The sequence below is a fragment of the Pezoporus flaviventris genome, unplaced genomic scaffold, assembly GCF_033815535.1.
Source record: "Pezoporus flaviventris isolate CSIRO_AGI_PZ_B2104156 unplaced genomic scaffold, CSIRO_AGI_Pfla_v1 ptg000004l, whole genome shotgun sequence".
Lineage (NCBI taxonomy): Eukaryota > Metazoa > Chordata > Aves > Psittaciformes > Psittacidae > Pezoporus > Pezoporus flaviventris.
The window spans coordinates 425,745-448,587 of NW_026892552.1; the positions used below are offsets into that span (position 1 = coordinate 425,745).

Genomic DNA, 22,843 nt, shown 5'->3' on the forward strand with positions numbered 1-22,843 from the left:
AACCTTACCATTTGCATGGTGACTCAGGGTCCAGGATACAGGATGAAAACAAGAATGAAATCAGGCGTCTTGAACTTAAAAAAAATTACTTTTATTTTAGGAACAAATAAAATTATGGTAAATATTTACAAATAATTATCTCACATAAAGGTTACATAAAACCAAATGTCCACAAGTAACAGTCACTCTCATGAAAAGACACACAGATATTGAACTACGCCAATCTTATTGCATGTTTCTTCAACTAATCTAAAAATAAAAATGTTGCAATCAACCATTTAACTTAGAATAAAATCACAAATTTCAGTATTGACAAGAAAGAGTTGAGAAAAAAAACCCAAACCAATAAAGAAAATAAATCTTCAAATGCCTTCCCTCCCCTTTTGACCCATGCCTTATCATCCCTGCTCCCCAGCCCACCTCCCTTTTTGCTCCCAAAACCAAAACCCAGAACAAAATCCCCAAAATAATGTTTGACATCTTTGGCAAATTGGCACTGCTGTAATTACATTCAAATATTATAACACACAAAAGCAACACACAGCACTAAGGAAAAAACACCAAGATTTCAAGTCTGTTCTTTTCCTACTAGAAAAAAAGAATACAAAACATACACATTTTAAGAAGCATTTTCATCTGTTTGGCAACAGATGTTATCCCCTACTTTCAAAGGCAATTCAACAGTTATTTTTACGAGTATTCTTTTTTTATGTATGCATTTTTCAAGGGGAGGAGGCTTTTATTTCTCTCCCTCTCTTTTCTTTTTCCTCTCTTTTCTTTTTAAAGAAGTAAGCTTCAATGCAGGCATTGCAGACTTTGGTGGATACAACAGATACATATTTCTTTGATGCTAGAAGTCCCTAATACCAAGTAGTTTGTTTCTATTTAAAAAAAAAACAAAAAACAAAAAACAAAAAAAAAAACGCCAAACAAACAAACAAAAAAACCAAACAAACAAAAAAACCAAGCTTGTTCTTTCTTTACTTTTTTTTCTTGGAAAGGAATTCCATTTGCAATGAAATGAGTTTCTGTAATTTCAGAATTTACAAAGGCCACTAGAAAGTGAAAAACCAGAACAAGGATCCTTCCCACAGGAGGCTGAGAGAAGCAGAAGGCAGGTCTAACTGCAGAGCAGGAGCCCCTGGACACAGGGGTCTAGCCAGCTGGTGGCCAGGGCTACTGCAGGACTCAGGTCCACCCCGTCATGCTCCCCACAAGGGTCTGAGAGACTTAAGCGTGGCCACACATACATATGCGTGTGCACAACATTATCTACACACGTGCCCACCTGCACTGCAGTGCTGCGGTGGGGTCCTGCAAAGCCTCTTGGGCCTGGTTCTTGCCCTGGAGCTGCTCTGCTGTGCAAGCCCTCCAACAGGACTAGTAAGTGGAGGTCACAGTGGAGCTGACACCTACACAGAGGTGAGCAGTCCTGGCACCAGGCACCTTTCTGATGCACTTTTCACTCAGTGTTTGCAAGTCAAGTCTCATTAGCTCCACCAGAAAAGCATCACTAACTGGTTTGGGATCTTTTGGGATCTTCTTGTGTCTTGTGCTGTGGCAAAGTGTACCCATGACTGGTGTGGGTTTCAGTCTGAGGGACACAACAGGGGTCCCCAGCTGATGGCCCCAGCCTTGTGACCCAACTGAGCACTCTGTCTCTGGCACAAAGCTGTGGTAGCCATGGCTTGGGACATGTGCCCAGACCCTGCACAGGTGCAAGACGCCCAACTGGCTCTGGCTGATTATGCCCATACAGGACCATTGCCTGCATGCTCTGGTGGGATGCTGAAGGGCACATTACCCAAGAGTTGCTAGCCCTCATATCATTTTCTCAGTGAATCCAGAAGGAAAAAAGGCTTTTACCAACATCTGCTGGGACAGAGTCACAGCATGGGTCAGAATACCATGCTACCTGTTGTGGCTGTGGCCTCCCATGTCCTTGCGGCACACACACAGGCACATGCATGCAGGAAAAAGCACAGCACTGGGGAAGACATTCGGTCACAGCAACAGTGGCAGCCATAGAAGTTCATTCTGCTATGGGCCACAACTCTTTGAAGCTTTAGTACTTGTGGTTGGAAATAAGCAACACTGTAACACCACTTCCTCTCTCCTCCATGCTGAAGGACGTGTAAAATAGGAAAATTAAAGAAAATAAAAAAGGAACACAACTTCATCAATTAAGACCAGGCACAGCACAGCATTTACCAACTGCCAGTGACTGCCATCAGCCAGCACAGTGAGCCCACAGTGCTGCCACAGGACTGAAAGGAATTGGCCACAGGGTGCCCCAGCATTCCACTGTTGTGAGCTCCACGAACCATCCCTCCCTGGACAGAAAGGCTTTCTTCCGAAAATCGCTTCTCAGCCTGCTTCTCTTTCTCCTTTTTCTTTTTTTTCCTACCTGGCGCTATTTCTTCCCTCGCTGTCTCCTTCCCAAGTGCCTCAAGTATCAATGCTGCCCCAATGCCTGCAGTCCCTGCATGGATCAGAGCACTGCTTGGACACCTTTGTGTCTCTGAATGAACATGCATCCTCTGGCCCCATATTCCCAGAGCCCAGAGCGTTTTTATGATTTCACAGCAAATAAAGAAAGCTTTCTGTGGATCTGGTCTTGAGACATCCAGAACTCCGCAGTCAGTGGAGCTGCCTAATGATAATGCCTCTGTAGCTGCACCTTTGGAGACAGATGCTAAGCAAACTCAATACCCAGAGTCTTTTATGTCTTCTTTATGGTCACTCACTCTCATAGAGTTTGACTGAGGGTTTCCTCAACAAGTCAGTTCATGTAATCCTGCCTCACAGCCTCCATTTGTTCAGTCTTAGGGCAGAGCCTTCCCCCTCCATCTCTGAGATTTCATTTCTCAGCCTGTCTGTGTCAGCAACGTACTTGATAGATTCATTGCTGAAGCACGCACTACTGGAAAACCCTCCATCTAGATGAGTGCTACATTACATTACAGAGTTTACTGCTGTAACTGACTTAAGCACTTCGTGGGGCTGATACCTGCAAGGGTCTAGTAATGATATAATGCACTAAAGGGCATCTCACCTGAACAAAGGGTGGGCAGGACACCCCAAAGCTCCATGTTGGTCTTGCTCTCTTCTCTCCTTGTAGCCCCAAAGGGTCATTTCCTTCCCCCTCACTCAGTGACCTCCCACAAAATGGAGGGGCTGCAGAGAGGGGACAGCAGCAGGCCACTGTGTCATCCCCAGACAACCACCTGCTGCCAGCGACACCTTTAAAAATGCTCCCCAAGGAGGAGAATTCCCTCAGTGAAGATTATAAACAGAAAGTCCAGACCTCCTGAGGAAAGCAGTTTGTAAACTCCAGGTGAAATATTCTCAAAAAACAGAAAGTACTGTCAAGAAGCGTCTTTTCCAGAAGTACAGCATACATACTCAAGGGGCCAGCTCTCACTGCCCATTCTGACTGGGAAGCAGTCCCAGCAGGTATAAACAAGCTGTGGCTGCCATGGAAGCTGGCCAGGCGCAGCTGCCTGCCTTGCACATACAAGGGTAGGAGTTTGAGGTTTCCCTTCTGCAGCTCTGACCAGGATGCGCACGCTGCCCATGGTGCAGCCTGTACACCTGGCTAGTGGGACAGCACTGGTGGATCTGCCTGAAAGAGTCCTGATGAAAGTCTTAGGGCCAGCTAGGCCTGAGCACCTCAGGACACATCATCCAATGGCACCCATCCATCTTGCAGAGCAACTACACCTGCTGTGCCTTTCCTAAGTCCCCCGCCTAAGTACAAGCACTGCTGGCCTGAGGATGCCAATATATCTGCTGAAGTTTTGCGTTTTGTCTTCTCAGTGTTATCTCAAGTAGTGCATGCCACACAAGCCATGCCACTGAGGACACAAATAAAAGAAACATGTTTGCAGGGCAGTTCACCCAGTGGGTAAGGACTCACACACTGATGATAGGACTTGCTGTTCTCTCACTGGGCAGACAGTCATTTTATCCCAGTCCAGGCACCAAGCGGTGATGTCTCCCTCCATAGCTGGAATAGTTCAGCCCAGTTGGCTACAGAGCCATCACCTGCTCCCTCACTGCCTGCAGTTAAACCTTTGTTTCTTTTCTTTTCAGCCAAGGCTCTGGACGGCCTTATCCCTTCCTGAGCTCATAGAGATTGTGTGTGTGTGTGTGTGTGTGTGTGTGTGTGTGTGTGTGTGTGTGTGTGTGTGTTCAGGGTGCAGACAACATGCACCTGTCAGCCAGGAGCTCATGTGGAATCCCCATGTGACCAGCATCCAGTGAGTGACAGAAATGTCCTTTACAGCTTTGTTGCCAGTGTGCAAGCAATCATGGGGTGCTCAGAAAGCAACATCGAAGCAATGCTTCAGAAGGTTCCCTGTGTAAATTGTCGATGCTGTTGTCATCAGTTAAAACTAGGTGTGTATCAGCTATTAATTGCTGAAAGATTAAAATCAGAGCTTTCCTCATTGGTAAGCTTGTTACAAAAATTACTTCTCAGTTAGGGGCACAGTTTGAAGGACTGTGGCCAAAATTCCTGATGGGCTCCGTGAACATCTCACTGACATGTCACTGAGCCAGTGGGACCTGGGTGTCCCCATGGCTTTTGAAGATCTAAACACACCTGCCCTGGAAACTTGGAAGAGATGGCTGCATTTCCATGGTGTGAGAAGATGCCACTGCAGTCAGAGAGGGAGATTCTCAGTGGGCCATTGGCCACTAAGGACATCAAACATGCAGCACAAACCATAAGTTGGAGAGGGAGGAGAGAGAAGAGTTTTGATTCAGGAGATACCATTCCAGATAAATGCTTGCACTGCCAGAAGCAAGTATTTGTACTTCAATGTTCATCCAGAGGAAAGCATTTCAGGTTCAACACCACCAATCCTTCAGCCTTGGGGCACACACAGGCAAGCACCAACAGGACCCACAGGAGACAGAGTTTCTCCACTGCCCTCAGGGGGAGGGGATGAGGTCATGCCTGTCATCCATACATCCAGGCTGAGATTGGCTGCCCCTCAGACTGGGGCAGGGGGATGCTGCAGGGAGAAATCAGCAGTTCTCCTGGCTCCGTGAAGTGGTAGTGATTGGTGCAGCTGCTTAGTGGGTCATTTGTAGCCACTCTTCTCCCTTCATTAGTCCCAGGAAGCCACACATTGAAGGCCATGTCACATTTAGCGGTCCGTCTCCAAGGGGGAGGGAAGAAACAAGGAATAAACAGGGTAAAATTTCCCCTGGCGCATGTCTGGGGTAGGGCAGCTTGAATTTGAAATGCCTTCACTGAAATGCACAGACTCCCAAAGGAGCACCTTTCCCTCCAGTTTGCCTCTGAAATCATGTATGGTTGCTCCTGTGCTTGATGTGCCACACTCAGTATGTCCATTTAACAAAAATTATTACCATGGTATTCCTTCCCCTTCCTCTCAGGGCATTCATAATTGGGTTTTAGCACACAACCTATTGAGTTGTACATAAGGTGTCAACTATTACTCAGGAATTCCTTCATGGACACCACTTTACTTGAAACCAGTGATGAATTTGTTTCAGTGCTTGTTATGATGACAAATGAACATAAATTAATATTAAGCAGTAAAGTGTCACAAAACTGCTCAGGTCTTTCAGTTGCCCATGTGTTTGATACCAGCATACAGCATGATCACATACAACTATCAGATAGGATGCTGTATACTGAAATAACATTGGCCCGAAATACAGCCACCATGAGTGTTAACCTGGTTCAAAGTTGCTTAAAGCTTACTGAATTCTTTGAATCAGTGCACCAGTTTCAAAACACATTTTCAGATGCATTTTGAGTTCATATTTGTACAATGTTGCTGCTTATGCTTAAGCCATTCTTATAGTAATACAGACAAGCAGGTATTTACAGTGGTGCTTGTGTAAAATTGAGCTGACCGGTCTTTTTCTTTGCAAGCAAGTAAAAAAAAGAGAAAAATAAAATAAAATTGCCTTGAGTCTCACAGCCTGTTTCAAGTGTGCAGCAAGAGGAAGCCTCCCCAAAGGGAGGTGCTCACACCTCTTCCTTATCCCCAGATACAGCCATGGCACCCACAGGCTATGAAAGCAGTAGCCATCCAGCTGCAAAAGACATGAAGCCACTGCACATTTCTGATCATACAGGGTGTCAGGAGAACCACTTCCTCCCATTTCTTTGTTTGATTTGAGACCCAGACAACATGATCATCTTAAGTAATGTAACAATGATCAGTTTACCAAGTTTAAAGAGCAAAATTTCAATTAGCATGTGCCTATAAAGTACTTTCTCCCTCCTCTGCAGCATGGCTGGCACAGCTGCAGCCAGCTGCAGCAAGGTGGTCATCGTGGTGGTCCCGGGTGGTGCATGCAGTCAGTACTAGTGCCCCAGGCTCAGCGTCAGTGGCGGTCATAGGCTGCAGCAGCTGCTGGTGGGGCTGCCCCACGGGCTGCAGCGCTGTAGTAGTACGGGGAGCCTGGAAGAGACAAGACGACCATAAAGAAGACAAAAGTGGAAAGGTACCAGCTTACAGCGTTCTGACACAGGCGGCAGAGAGCTCTCCAGCCTGAGTTCAGACCCACAGCAATAAGGGCCAGGTAATTAGTATAAAAATCACATTCGTGCATTCTGCATGACAACAGCGCTACCATTGCTTTGCATCTCTGTTGGCTGTAGCATACCTGCTTCATTTCTCCACTCAAAATGTTACTTTCATTCACTTCACCAAAGCAGTGAATTAATTTTTCAGAATGGAAGGAGAAAAAAATCCATCCAAAACACATCACCACACTCAGACTTCTCTCATTTTTCCCCCCTCCTTTTGGAATAAGTAGGAGGTTGAACCCCAAAACATTCAACACATTTCATTGGAATCAACAGTATTTCCCCCTTTTCTCAAGCTATTTCTATCAGGGAATAGCCCCCCAAATTCTACTCAGCTTTGACAGTGACCTTGGAGCTTGTGCTACTAGATCTGCTTTGGGACCACCCTATTGTACAAGCCTCTGACTTGCCAGGGAAAGCCCTTCAGCATCCAGTACACTTGATGAGCTGAAATTGTCTTTAGAAAATATTGGTGAATTTCACTCAGTAATGAATCCAAGCTTAGAAAGTGGTTCACAAACTGCCTCCAGTGAATAATGCCTCATCTGGTGAAGTATCTGATGCTCCAGATCACAGCTGTTTAAATGGACACTTAAACCTCTAACCGATCAAATTTGTGCTGTTTCTTCATTGAATACATGTGTTATGCATTTGAATGAACTATATGGGCTAAGCTTAAAGCTTCACAGATTGGTAAATGCTGAAGCACTCATTCACTAAGAAGAGGCCTGAAAAATATCAGTGACCCTTTTCTGTCATGCAGGGCTACGTATGAGTAGATTGGGTGATCACCTAGGGATGACTTGGAACCTGGACATTTGCTTGAATGAAGAAGAATCTTTGATTTCAGATGTACACAGAGAGATACCTATCTGTCCAGATACCACTAGCTACTAAAAACCTTCACAGTGCAGTTGCAAGGAAATGAACTCTGATTCAGTGGGAGAAGAGTTGTGTAAAAAAAATTTTGAAGGTGCTACCAGTCGGGTCTCCAAGTCACCAGCAATCTCACATGTGTGAGATGGAAAGCATGGAAGAAGCCCCCTGGAAAGACCTGCACTTGGACATGTGAGTCTGACACCCCCAGACATGTTTGGGTGAGCAACAAGGAGCCAGTGCAAGGAACAGCTCTGGGAAAGACCGGGCTGTAGGGTCTGGTTTCACAAATAAGCTCATCCAAGAGCCACCAGCCATCCTGAACTCCCTGCCTTCATCTCACTTGGAACAGCAGTCTGGCAGACATAGTTGAGGGTTTTCCCAGCCAGGGACATGACTTGTCACAGAGGGGGTAATTTCTGCAACTCCATGGAGGCAGAGGAGCTGGCCCCTCCAGGAGAAGGTGATGCCATTAGACTTCAGTAGGGCATGTGGGCCCCTCAGCAAATCATGGGTGGCAGTGCAGCTAAAGGTGCATTTTCAGCCATTTGCTTCCCATCTCAGACTATAACAAACCCTGTTCTGGCAGGTCCAATGGCTGCCCTGCACCTGGCCGCTGGCTGAGTGTGACAGTGTCCTGGCTGTTCCACCACCATGGCCCCGGCACAGACTTTGGAGCAGGAACAAGAACCCAGCTGGCATGCCCCGTGTCACTTGTTGCCTGCTCTCCACTGAGTGAAGGAGCCTATGTGTGGGAGGCTGAAGAACCTCCAGGCCATCCCTCCTCGTGCACGGACTCCAACTGAAGGCTTTGCTGTTCACCCCAAAACTACCTGAGTGATTACTCAAGGGCTGCCAGTTCAAAAGCCCAAGCAACAGAGTGAAAATCATACACCCAGTCTCCAAGAGGAAGCCCATGGACATTTACTTTTAACCACTGGTTCCGGGTGATGGTGTAACTGCAACATGTAGGGCTTTCTTCACCTTCCCCCCAGACACGCTGCCTGGAGCAGTTTCCAGGGCTGGTGAAATAAAGCCATGATGCCTGAGAGAACACCCCAAGGAGACAGCCCCATCAACTGAAACATCTCCTGAAAGGATGAGCTCTTCCACCCTGCCTCGCTGCTGTGGACCCACTAGGATCCATCTCGCAGGCAAGCCCACCTGCTGCTTCTAAGTTGCTTTTGTCCTCAGTGCCATTTCAAGAAATCAGCTCAGGCTTCATCACCAGTGTCCTACAGTTCATTTCCAAGGGAGCACAAGCCCAGTGCACCTGAAAAACAATGCTCAGTCAACATGTGCTGTCGCACTCCTTGGCACACCCATGTGCAATGCATTCCTTGGCACAGCCATGGGGAACAAACTTCCTTCTCATGATCAGAGTCCTACCTGCATGTAATACTCTGCTGCTGCAACCTGGATGGGTCAGAAATTAGGGGGTTTGGCTACAGGAACATGGCTTCTGCATCAGAACTTGGGGCTGCATGTTCTGGGGAGCCCAGTTTGTCACTTCATGCCCCTTAACAGCCACTCCTGCTGCGTGTGAGTCCTTAGGAATCAATTTGCACTGCAAGGCAGACAGTACTTTGGGGTGTAACACTTTGCAGGCCCATGAAAGGTTAGCTGTCCTCACCCACCACAGCATGAGGAGGTTGATGGGGAGCAGAGGGAGACACTCAGCAGACACCCAAGCCCGTACCAGCACTGGCACAGGCCACGGCAGGTCAGCTTAGACAGAGGGGTAGAAAATCCAGGGAAGGGATCCAGTGGCACCAAAATTTTCAGCCTGATGCAGTGCAATGCGTGGGTCCCACCAGAGCCAAATGCAGCAGTTGCTAAGGTTTTGTGGTAAAAGGGATCTTTTGGGGGTTAGGCTTTCCCTCTCCCTCTTCCTCCACTGCTGTTCTGACTCAGTGCCAAAGACCAATATTTCTCTCATGCTTTCCAAAGGTCTTCCACGTCTCTCAAGTTTGATTTTTCCAGTTTGCCTTTCAGCAGTAAAATCACAGAAGCTTGTATTTAAAGTGAAAAATGAAAACATCACATCACAAAGCATTCACTCTTCCTGTCACTATGCCCCCATATAGAACAGGCCTGATTTGTCTTTCTGTCATTTTTCCTTTCTAATTCATACTACCATCAATTTATTTCTTGACATGGTCATTTCTGGTACCTACTTATTCTGTCATCTTTCCACAGAAGAACTGAACCTAACCCTAATCGACCACCTTCGAGCTCTGCCCTTGCACAATGCCATGCTGGCACTGGGATGGCACAGGCAAACCCTCTCATTCAGCTTGCAGGGATAAGAAACCCACCATGAGCAGCATCAAACTGAATGCAACAAGCAAAAATGGTGAAGAAGTAATTGCAACAAGCCATCACAAAATTGCATCGTTTTTCTTCATCTGTTACCTGCTCTTAGTGGGCATGTGTTGCGCTGACTTTGACAGCGTGTGCCAGGACATGCTGACAGTGATGGACTAAGCCCCATGTACACATGTGCTTGTTTCCCATGCCTTTGTGCATGCAACTGCATGTGTATTCATGTACTGTACCACTTGAAGACCTTTCACCATGGGAAAGAAAACATAAAAAAAAGGAAAAAGATCCCCCTTTGTCCACTTCTTCTGGCTTTGAGAAGAGGACATCAGCTGCAGCCACCGAATCAGATGACACACAGGGAGCCAGGGTTTGTGTCCTTTTCCCAGCACACTGCCTTGAAAACTTGGGTTCTGTCCTCAGTCCAGCTGCAGTCAGTGGCACTGAGGCTGTTGTGCCCCTGCTACAGAGCTGTGTGTAGTAGCCATCGGGACTGAAAAACCAAACAGGAGAGCAGGAAGACATGGCAGACCTCCAGCAGACAACCTACTTTTTCTTGTTCTTTTTGTTCAATTTCTTGCTCAGCCTGGAGAAGAGAAGGCTCCAGGGAGACCTTAGAGCAGCTCCAGTCCCTAAAGGGACAAAAAAGCTGGAGAAGGACTTTTTACAGGGTCCTGTAGGGACAGGACAGGCTTTAATCTGACAGAGGGGAAATTGAAAGGAGCTCTTGGGAAGAAGTTCTTCCCTGTGAAGGTGCTGAGGCCCTGGCACAGGTTGCGCAGAGAAGCTGTGGCTGCCCCATCCCTGTCAGTGTTCAAGGCCAGGTTGTGCAGGACTTGGAGCAACCTGGTCTAGTGGAAGGTGTTCCTGCCCATTGCAGGGGTTGGAACTGAATGAACTTTAAGGTCCCTTCCCATCCAAACCATTCTATGATTCTGTAATTCTGCCCAGCTTCTGCTGCCCACTCCGGAGGACTATAGCTTGATTGTCTCACCTTCCACAAGAACTACAAGGCACAGCATTCAGGACTGTCCCAGCGAGGAGGGAGCACTGTCACCTATTTGCATCAGCTCCCATGCCAGCTGGGGCAGATGCAAGTGTTCCGACTGGGGCAAAGGAGTGGGGAACATCACAGCAAGGGCACAGCCAGGCATGAGCAACAGAGGGCAGTCAGTGCTCTGCTGAGGCCTGGCAGTCGCTCCCCATCACTTCCACACCAACAGCATGGTGCTGTGGAAACACTGTCTCATGCCTCTCACAGCTGCTGCGCACTCATGGGACAAAGACTGGGGACTAATGAGCAAAGCTTTTTCACCTTTCTCATCTCTGTTACTTTCTTTTTATTCCCTCAAAAACTCATTTTTTGCCCAAGTATCCTTTCTTCCTGACACTTGCAAATCATGGCATCTCCCATTTTAGCTCCTCTTTCACAGGTCTCAGCCTCGTGTGATTGCTGTGCTGCAATTCTTCCTTGCCAGTACAGGGAATTAATTGAATATAGGCACTGTTAAGTGCTTACAGTATTACACTTTCATCTCAGTGAAGGGAGCGGGACTTAGTAAAACAAACTCTGTCAGTCCATGTACCAGTCCTGATTAATTTTGTCAAGGTTTGTGCTTTAAGGCTGATACTGCCAGAGCATGCTCTCAAGAGAGAATTGTTAAACGTACTCACGTATACTCCTGAGAAGAGTGGAAGCATGCTGGATATAGTGTAAATTAACCTCCTCTCCACTGCAGGTGCTCAGGCTTGTCACACTGCACTTTCTGGGTGTGCAAGGATACTTGGAGCAGGTTTTTGAGACTCTGCTACAGATTCCTACTTGCTCTGAATGGGACTGGGGGCACCCAGGGAGAAGGAAGTGCAGGATTAGGCTCCTGGGACAAAGGCAGAGCTATGGATAAGCAGGATCTCTGCAGGGCACAAGAGATGTGTCCCACCTGCAGTTTAAGGCCACACAATGGGACATGCGCACTCGGGTCTTACAGTTATACTCGGTACAATGCAGTGTCTCTTGAAGCACCAGCTGAGAAGCTTTGCCCCCCACCACTGTGTACCATGATCAAGCAGACTGCACTTCCCCACCGAGGTGGCAGGTCACAGGCCTTTGCAATGCCCTGTGGGGTATGATGTGGACTCCTAACAAATGTATTTCCAAACCAATCACCATTTTGCTCTTGACAGGCTTGAAATGAAATGGAATTCCAAGGTTCTGCCCACCAAGACCTCACTGCCCAGCTCTTACAGGATGCCCATGAGGCAATTCAAGCAACATAGGGAGGCACAGGCCACACCAGCTCTCAACCAGCCCAGCAATGACAGGAACAGAGCAGAATATGTATTACAAAACTATCAGCAGTCAGACAAAGGGATTTCTCTTCCATGAACTCCAGCACTCCCAGTTTTGTGACCACACTAAACTGCAATGGTAAGTTCATCCTTAGGACTTGCTGCAGAACAAAAATACCCGTTTATTTTCCTGTTCAATGCGTCAAAACTTCCAGTCTAGTAACTCCAGATCAGCCTGTCATTGCACACACAAAGCAATACAATGTTACCTGCACAGTAACAGAGTCTGTGTTTATTGAAATGTAAGATTTTGAAAATATCAAAACAAAGTATTTTGAAGAGGATGAAAACAAGGAAGCCAAGATTATACATTTTAACAATACCCACAAGCAAAAAATGCGAGCATTGTTGTCATTAACCTATGAAACATTTCAATTTCAATAAAGCTGCAGTTTCTGAAGGCAAATGGTAACATCCAAATCTTTTTGCCCTTGTCTCATTTAAATATATGTTCACAGCATGCTGCTGAGTAAATACTGCTGTGGAAATCCTCGCCAGCCTGAGACACCAGCCTTGCTTGTGGGAGCACACCCACCCTTTCAGCTGTGCTCATATCGCATGCCTCTCACACAGTCGAAAGTGAGAAGGAATTTGCCCCCCAAATGTATCACCCAAGAAGAATAGGAAAGGGGTTAAAAACAGAGGAAGAATAGGGAATAAAGGGAATTAAACAGGTAAAAGGTATCCTGGCAGCAGGTGACTGGCTCCTGATCAGCCTCTGTTTTACAGTCTTCTCCTGACCCGTCTTCACTGGCTTCAGGGCACCATGGGGTTGTACCCTGACCTGCATCCTGGCCATCACACTCTGTCCAAAACCATTGCTCCAGGAGCTCCAGGATGGCCCAGGCTGGTTGGCTCTGGTACAGCTTCAGTGAGCACATCCTTCCCTGTGGACGTGTGCACCCACAGGCAGGAGCATGGTCTGCAGCTCAGGAGCTTCAACAAAAGTCCTCTCCCCATGGGCAGGGTTGGGTCTGGGTTTTTATTTGTTTTTCATATCATTCCAGTTTCTTTAGCGGTTTGCAAGCAAAATCTAAAAAGTCATCCGAAGCCTGGCTTCCCAGGCCTGTCCATGCAGCAGAGTGCTGCTTAGGCAGCTTCCAAAGGAGTTGCAAAATCAGAAATTAAGAAAGCACAATGTGCACTCTTCCCCCAGCTAAAGCATCTTCCCCACACATCCAAGCCAAAATCTCACAGGCGCTGCTGGCTGTGGCCATGGAAACTGTGCATTTAAGCACAGGGACTCCTCTGGCTTTGCACAGCTATGCCCATCCATATTATCTGGAGATCTATCTGCTGATTTATGATGGAAATGCTAACAAACCCTTAAATGTGGCACAGCAAATAGCAGCATTATACCAACACCATGGCATGAGAGGCAGAGGCTGTCTATTACTCCCCAAGGATTTGTTTAAGGACAAGAACCATGATGAATACAGCCTGGGTGGTTCAATTACACGGGGACTCAATTACTTAAAACAAAGAAACTGGATGAAAAAAGTATGGCAAAAATTCAAAATTATTTCGCTGCTGGAGGTCACATATAACAGCCCTGTCATCCATAAATCTGTAAATCTCCAAGGCACGCTACTCCTGTGTTGAGAGATGACAATTAATTGGTATTTTACTTACCTCATCCATGCAAATTATGCAGGGAAAAACTCTAATTACTGCATGCTACACGTATATAAGGTCAAAGTGGGCCAGCATTTGACAGTGGTGTAAAATGGATTATGTTTATCTTTCACATGAGGGCTACGATCCTTGCATGCACCACGGGGCTCCTGCCTCCCTCTGCTTGTAGGGACCGTGCTGGTGCCAGTGAGGCTGCGCAGGCACAGCAGTCCCTGGCAGAGGAGGGATGGATAGGGCAAACACAAAACTGGGGAGCAAATGCAGTGCGAAGTCAGGGAGAAAATGCAAAGTGCTTCAACAGTGTGGGGAGCGATGAGGCTCACATTCAGCCGTAAACACCTGGCACCCCGTGTTTTTTTTTTAACAGGATCCCTTACCCTCAAAAAAATGGAGATCCTGTCTTCCTGCAACACCCTGTGCCTCAGAAAGGATTTTACATGGCAAAACCAGGAAGACAAGAGGTTTGGGCAGGGGCTTCTTGCTGGCAAAAGGAACCAAGAGTATTTGTGCTTCCCTGGAGACTGGCATTCCCTCATGGGAGCTGAGTGTATAGACTCAGGACCATGTCAGGACACACATCCTGCCCACCTTATGGGTGGACAATCACTGCCAGGCTGCAAATGAGTCACAGCTTGAACAGAGCCCCCAAGGCAGGAGCGGCACTTACCCAGGAGTCCAGGGTTGGGAAACCGCCAGGAGTCATTGTATGTTGAATATTGTGGGTGGCTGTATGGGCTCCCAGAAAACTCACTCCCTATGTTAAAGAGAAAAAGACAAACAAAAGATGATTTGATTTTAAACCACAGTTACTGTAGTGGGGGATAGGAACCCTGCACTGCATGCTGCACCCCAGTGACAGCCTTTGTAAAATTACTCCTGGCCACCCTCTTTCAGGAAGGACAATATAAGTAGGAGAATTATTAAATAAATGGGTACAGCCATCTTTTGCACATCCTTCTCGTGCTGTAGCCCAGGCCTGCTGAGCTGGTGGGATTTTCTCAAGTAATGCCAGCTTCAGGAGCAAGACAGTGAGGAGAGCTGAAAAGGACCCTGGGGCACACGGACAGGGCTGGCCCCTACCTCCTACAGCCCTATAGCACTTGGAGTCAGAAACACAACACAAAGACAGGAGTGCTCAGACAGACTCTGCTGGCAAGAGACGATAATCCAGATAATCCTCTAGATACTTGGTACTCATCCAGGCTCTCCAGGAGAACATGTCTTGGTCCCAGACATCTATGCATCACTGCAGCCCAAGGAGAGGAATCCTTGCATGAGTTTCAGATTTTGAAACCCTCCAGACAAAGGCACAATTAAGGCTCAGAGAGTTCCAGCTATTTATCTCCTCACCAGCTCCTGCTCCCCCCATCTGTCTGTTCTCTTTCACATCACTTCCTGTTTCATACTTCAGCTGCAAACTCTCCACAACACAGCCTTGCACCATGAGGCTCTGACCCCGGGCAGGGTACCCAGCTCCACCACCATGCAAATGCTAACAATGTTGCTGATTTATTAGGAAATTTTCCACAAATGACAGTTTTCTGCTCTCCTCCTTTCTTCCTCTTCTCCTCACTCTCCCATACACAAATACATGCACTCACAACACAGCACAGCAGGAGAAAGAGTAGGCGAGAGGGCTGCCAGAGTGCAGTGGAAGATGCTTGCTTCCCAGGGGCTGCCTTCCCCAGCTGAGTGGCAGACGCTGGGATACCACATCTCCAGCTCCCCAGGCTCAGCACATGGGCCTGGTAAGACCCCCATACCCTCCTTGGGGACCATGTTGGGGTCCCCAGGGGCATGAGTGGCCTCTTCGGTTCAGGACACAGTTTAGGCTAGTTGCTGACCCAGGGGAGAGGGGATGATGCTCTGGTGACTGGTGGAGTTGTGCTGCCTGTCAGGGGGAGCTCTCGGCTCAGCATCATGGTGGGCTGCAATAGCCATGCAGTACTGGCAGTCACTGCAGCCACCTGCAAAGGTATTTTCTGCCAATACAGAAGTAGCACAGGTTGGTGTCAAAATAGAGGGTCAGATCCAGGGTAGCTCGATCTCCACATGATGCTGCTTTGGTAAAAAACAAACTGCCTCTCAGCCTACACCAAAGGATGCCAGTAGATACTCTGAATGTGCCAACAACAAGAGCTGCCCATCACTGTTCTACCCCAGGGGGTCTCTACTAACACCTTTCCCTGTTTCTCATAGCCCTTCAGACCCATAGGACTGCACCCACCAGGCTCAACAGGCTCTCTCCATCCTGACCAGCATCTATGAACAGTCCAGGGCAGTGAGACAAGGTCTGAAGCCAGCGGAAGCAAGTGCAGCATGCTCAGCATGCCTTGCTTTGTTGACCACATTTCATCACAAGCTCAGAGTAGATCCATTACTGCCTCTAAGGAATGGCACTAATTCACCATAAGCCACAGAAAATGGGCCTCCAAACCTTTCTTCCCAGCGAAGTACATTGTATCTACATTTCCTTCTACTCCCTGTACGTATGGATGATAGATGACTTTAGCATCTGCAGGTTACCTCTGTCACAGTGCTCACTCTAAAAGAGTGAGACAGCAAAGTCAGAATGGGTGTCATGGAGCCACCTGAGGTTCCAGGGCCACTGGCAAAGGCATTTCCATTGCCTTCCATCAGTGAGGGAGCAAGCTCCCTTGTGCAGGACACAGCAGCTCCTCTCTGGTCTCTTCTGCTTCCTTACTGCCACACCTGAGGCTTCCTGCTCAGTCAGAGCCCTCCCTGCTTGCCCCATTCCCAAAGCCCCTCAGTTTCCAGCAAACAACTGTTTGCCCAAGACTGCAAGGCAAGTGGGCAGACTTGGGCAGCAACTGGCTGGTAACTTCATGGGTAAGTGATGCAATCTTTTCTCAGTTACTAAAAGTTCATAGCCAGTTCCTCCATCCTGTGTACATCACACACAAATCCCTTCATCCTGTGGGTGTCTTTTGTATGGGGAGGAGCTTGCATACCCCTTTCCCCACTGGTTTCATTTCTTCCTTCCTATAGAGCAGGGACAAGTGCAGAAATCTACTCCTGTTTTAGTTGCACAGAACATTTGCGCTGCCTGACCAACATGACACGCGAACACTGATGAGAGCAAGCCTCTGCCACGTCCACTCCTGGAGCTGCACAGTGAACAGGCAGAGGAAAAGGGCAGTCAGGACAGCAGGACAGAGCCCAATCCACTCCGTAGACTGCTTGCACAGGGTGTGCAGAGAAGTCCGCCCAGCATCTCCGTGCAATAGAAGCACCCCAAGCTTCAAACAAAGCTTATGGTGAGCTGCATATGCCTGCGCCCCAAGGGAGAGTACACACATATCCATCGAGGACAGGACAATGCCTCATTTCTGCTGCCCCACAATTCCCCCTCCCCTTTACACCCCCTGCTCCTCTCTCCATTCAGCCAAGGTTGCACAGATCCAGACTATCCTGTGCTAAACGCTACGCATGCCACTGAGAAGGAGGTAGCTGTTTCTATCAGTGCTGCGGCAGGGCTGCAGGTGGGAACAGGATGACATTTCATTGTTTCATCCTCTCCTGCCTTGATCTCCTCCCCCACCATCCCCACTGCCCTCCTTCCCACACTCACACACAGACACACATGGTGGACCCTCTCTGGGGGACGCTCTGGTGCCTGTCAGGCTGAGTCTTCCAATTCTCTGTTTTTTATGCCTCAGTGGTCAGGGTGTCAAGCTCCTGCAGTACAGACCAGCCAGGAGCTTGAGGAGTCACTGAGCATCATCAGCTCGGTGACAGTATCGCTTGCTTCTTAACATACTCTGCATATCCATCAGCCTTCCAGGGGAAAAAAAAAGAGTGAGAAAGAAGGGGGGTGTGGGGGAGGGGGGAGCAGGAAGGGAAATGAGAAAAGAAATACAAGGGAGGGGAGGGGAAAAGGAGAAGTGTCTCAAGCCCTGCTACTACTATTGCAGCACTTGGGCAGTCAAATGGTACAACCATATGTGAAACTAAGCTAGATGAATGAATGTTCATGCCTCATGATTTCCACCAGATATTCCAAGGTCCATCAGCAACACTTACTGACAGCAGTGCCTCACAGCCTGCCCTCGTCCCATACAAAAACACAACGAAGCAGCTACCCAGGGACACACATGTGCATGGTGCCTGCCCACACCACAAGGAAAGGGCAGCAGTGGGACACATCCCTCCTTCATGTGAAATGTTAAGCCTGGTCCTTATAATAATTCGCTGAGACGCAAACACACCAAACCAAGCACTTCTGCCAGAGCCAGACCACATCTTGCTCCACCTGACTCCACACTGCCAGAGTGCTTTAGGTGGCTACAGCCCCAAAAAGGGTCAGACCCTTCCTTCACTCCCAGAGGTGCAGGGGGTGGGGGGAAGAATGATCCCTGAGACCATGGGACAGTGGTACAGCCCCCATGCTTATGGGGTGAGCCCCAAGGGTGGCTACAAAACCATTTATAGTGGTCATGGACCCCCTGCTGCAGGCAAAACAGCATTTTCCATTCTGCAGCATGGCATTGTCCATTCTGCAGCACCTTCTCCAGGGATTATCAACTCATGTTTACCAGTCTGCTTGGTTTTAAGGTAAGCTCCCTGCAAATTTCCATTGTGATGTGCAGAGAAACTGAAAAACATGAGCTTAAAAATCTCAAGAACCAAGAGATGAAGAAAGAGATTTCACGGTGTATTTCAAACTGCCATGGCTTTAGTGAACTGCCTCTGGAAGAAGATGCTGTCACCTCTATGCACTGGTGCTGGACTGGGGCTGGACAGTGCTGGAAACCTCCTCCCCCACTGAAAGGCAGAAGGATGGGGCAGGTGCTCAAAGCAGGGACAGCTTTGACACAGGCCACGTCCAGCCAAGGTGGGGAAACCTCCTAGTATGGAGAGAGCCTGACTACTGTCACTGCACTACCACTGCTTGCCCTGCAGAGCACCCACTGCAGTCCTATTAGGTAGCACAGCAGTAAGGTATGTGTCTTTAGCCTTGTCTTCTTAAGAGTACGTGGCACTTAACACCAGCAGAAACCAGCAGCCTACTCAAACACGGAACATGCTTGTTACTCACCTGGTACCTTTGGACTGAAACACAAAATCTGAACCAGTACTCAGCAAAGTTTTATATGTCACTTCCAAGTTCACGTGTTGCTTTGGTGTCCAGAGTCTCAGAAAACCCATGAATCAGAAGCTCCAGATCCTGTACAGCTCAACCAGAGCAAGATATGTGAAGGCAGACCCATGTTCAGGCAATCTTTGCTGCATTTTCTCAGGATTTTGCACATGCAATTGGGATGGGGTGAAGCCCTCTGGACCATGGAGCTGACCAGTTTTATCCATATGATGGCTGCAGGAAACAATATGATGTACAACATGTGGTATTATTGTACAGTGTACATTTGTACAATGATATCACATGCAAGTGATACAACACGCCTTCCTCCCAGTGACCACAACGCAACAGCTTCCAGCGAATACCAGCAGGCAGATGAGGAGAGCAACCACAACCCTGTGGCTGTGGTGTCCCTCCAACCAAACTCATCACAGTGTTGGTCACCAGTCCCAATTAATGAGGTCTTTTTGCTGTCCAAGCTCCAGCTGTAGGACAGTGTCTTATTTGGCAGAAAATTAAACTGAAACAGTAAACTGAAACAGTGTTCAATAAATGCAGCTGTATAAGGTGCAAGAATGGAAGGCTGCAGGGCAAATATCAGAGTCTGGCCACAAACAGCTACACCTTGCCCGTTCCTTGTTGAGGTCCTGGCTAAGTTTAAAAACAATCTGCTGTACTTGTCCTCAAGTTGGGCTCCTGCAGATGAACCCCTCTCCCCCTCCAGCCTGAGATCCCAACAGAGAATATAGGTGTCTCCACCTTTCCCTTGGGGCAAAAGACCTTATTGTAACTTTTCAAAATTAACATTCTCATGATTTACTTGTTTTCTATTATTTTCTTTCATAGAAGTAATCACATGGATCATAAATTTCTTCAGTGAATTCTAGTAATAATCATTACCTTGGTAGCTAAGATATGCTTGACTGCATGGGGAGCAAGGCTAAATGCTGCACACAGCCATACGAACACACCCAAGCTGCCTGCACATCGCCGACCAACACCATGAAATAGCAGCTATCCAAATGTACCCTTGAAATCTATTACACAAAAGTCACTGTATGCCAACACTGCCTGAGACTGCTTCATAATCCGGCAGCCCTGCACAGCACTCCACGTAAAGTCAGAGCGACAAACAACTGTGTGAGACCTTAGAAAAGAAGGAAAATGATCTGGCCTCTCTTGCAGAGAACAATGGCGTATTTTCCCCTAGGTAAAGCAAATTTGCTTCTCCACACCATGCCATCATAGTGTCTCAGGGTGAGAGAGGAAGAGGTCTGCAGCCTCACAAAACTGGCCCACAAAATTCACTACTTACAAGTTTTCCTCATGTACAGGAGAGCTGGGAAACATCTTTCAGTTAAAATTTCCTTTCATGCAAAAATGTAGTTTCACATCACTAACATACTTGCACAAATCTGTGACAATTTTCACAAAATCCTTCAGTAAAAAAAGCCCTGGATTTGTTGTGTTGTTCTTTTTTTTTTTAAAAAAAAGTCAGATTTTTTTCCAAACAATTTTTTTCTTTCTCTTTCAAATTCAGAGAGCTGTTAAGTTTTCAAATTGAGTTCACACAGGCAAATTAATTATATTTCCAATATTAACTGGAAAACAAACTGTATCTTTGAAGTCCCAAGTAAATTTTATTGTTGTTTTTTTTGTTTTGATTAAACATTGGAATTTCTCCCAATTCTAACATTCATCAGTAAACAATAGGATCAGTGATTTACACTGCTCTTATCTGTAAATATCTATGTAAATATCAGCTGCATTTAAGATGGGGGACTGGAAAGCCCAGAGCACACTTTGGGTGGACAAGCAGTAATCTGGCATGTCTTCTCCTGGCCCGTTAGGTGTTGTTTGCTCATGAAAGTCCCACAGGAGGAAGGACATTGACAACTGCCTTCTGCTCCATGGACCAAGCATGCTTGGCCATTTAATCTGCCTGCTCAGACTGAGTAGTCTACACTCTGCAAACAACAGAACCACAAAAAAAAAAAGAAAAATTGCTGAAGTAGAACCTTACTGAAACAAAACATGTACTAGAAACAACATTTCCACACACCACCCCCCCCCCCCCCGGGAAGAGAGGCCAAGCCGGAAAATACACTATATTTAGCAAAACCCTGACATGCTCAACCCAATTTATTTCGATGAAAATGTCCAGGGTGACAACCAGCTAAAAATCCCAGGACAAGTAAGCTGGATTCATAGGGCAGTCTTTGAAGGGCATGCTTGGGAAATTTTCTCAGGATTGGATTATCAGAAACTGCTCCAGGACAGATTTCAGGTCCAACACGTGATGGTGATCGCTGCTGCAGCAAGATCCTTCCAGAAAGGAATGGCAGCCTGGGCCAGGGGTCCAGACACACATTAGAGGTGTTGATGCCACTCTTGTGTCCCACATCCCAAAGAGATGTACCCCTGCATCAGGCTGAGCGAGACAGTGACAGCAGCCCCAGCATGTGCTCTTGCCCGTCTGGCAGGGCAAGGACATGGAGCAAGCACCATGTTCTTGTTGCTTCCCTAAGACATACCCACAGCGGGATTTTGCTGTCTGCTGCTGCCTTCCATTCCAGGACAGCAGCCAAGCTCCTGCAGGCTGACAGGGGTCCCTGGGGTATTCGCTCCAGCCTGGAGCCCAGCATCTCTCTGGCATGCGGGGCTCTGCAGGCCCTGGGCCGCACTGGTGGCTGGCAGAGGATGCCCAGTTCTTGCCACACAACTCTGGTGAGATGCGCTGCGTGCCAGGAGCCCCCCAGCCGCCAAGCCCCGCTGTCGCTTCAGGGACCTCATTCTCTGCTTGGAGGCCTCTCAGTCCCATGAGGGAAACCACATGTGTGTGTGAGTGGTGACACTAGTGCTCTGAGGGGAGCAGGTGTTAGGAGCTTTCTGAGGGATGAAAAACAGTTTTTTTGGGTCCAGAGAAGGGCAACAGAGCTGGTGAAGGGCCTGGAGCACAAGTGTGATGGGGAACAGCTGAGGGAATTGGGGAGTTTAGTCTGGAGAAGAGAAGGCTCAGGGAGGATGTTATTGCTCTCTACAAGGAACCAAAAGGAGGATGGATCCAGGAGGTGACTGGTCTCTTCTCGCAGGTAACAAATGATAGGATGAAAGGTAATGGTCTCAAGCTGCACTGGCAGGAGGAGGGAGGAGGGGGTGTATTGGACTGGATATTAGGAAGAATCTCTGAGAGGGTGTTCAGGCATTGCAACAGGCTGCCCAGGGCAGTGGTGGAGTCACTGTCCCTGAAAGTGTTCACAAACCGTGTAGAGGAGGCCCTTAGTGACATGGCTTAGTGGTGGACTTGGCAGTGCTGGGAAAAGGTTGGACTTGATGATCTTAAAGGTCTTTTCCAACCTGGTTGATTCTACAACAGGAGGAGGCTCAGCACCACAAGCCTCTCAGCTTGCACAGTGCCGCAGCCAGCATGGTTTGTGGTTGGAAAGAATTTTAATGAAAAAGAAACATTTCCCAAGGGAACTGAAAAATTCCAGTTTGGAAAACCTCTTCAATGAGCTGTTCTGAAAAAAAGGAAGCTACTCTTCTTTGTGCCTGATATCCTCCACATCAAAATGGGAAGCTGCTCCCCATCTGTGGACTCTTGCTTACCTGGCTTTGTATCCAGCAATTTATTTGTTCCCACAGAAAAAGGGAATAAAGCACTAATAAAGGAAAAGGAGAAATGATTTCTGTATAATTAATATTTCCTTTTTTTTTAACGAGGAAGGAATTGAAAGTGAAAGTTTTAAGCAAAAGAACAGCCCTCACAAATGTATTTCAAGTAAGAAGAAAACTTCCCTAAAATGGAACCAAATCTTCACTTCTTGGTTTAAAAAGATAAAAAAAAAAAACCACCAAAACCAAAAAAACCCTGACAAACAGCAAGTTCTTAGAGCACTAAGCCACTAAGCCCTCTACACTTACTGTTTAAACACGGTGTAATAAAATTATGCCAAAACTTTCATCCCGCTGTAGCCAAGATA

At 47.5% G+C, this 22,843-nt stretch overlaps 1 protein-coding gene across 2 annotated transcripts in view; it reads right to left on the bottom strand.

The window, feature by feature from the left end:
* Positions 1-5,284: 5,284 nt before the first annotated feature.
* PAX5 (paired box 5) overlaps positions 5,285-22,843 on the bottom strand; it is a 132,779-nt gene continuing 115,220 nt past the window's right edge. For both annotated transcript variants that reach the window (XM_061445355.1, XM_061445356.1), the window contains exons 9-10: positions 14,427-14,513; positions 5,285-6,449 (exon numbers count right to left, since the gene is read on the bottom strand). In XM_061445355.1, coding sequence (XP_061301339.1) covers positions 6,373-6,449; positions 14,427-14,513 — 164 coding nt within the window. In that variant the 3' untranslated portion in view covers positions 5,285-6,372. The remainder of the gene's footprint in view (positions 6,450-14,426; positions 14,514-22,843) is intronic.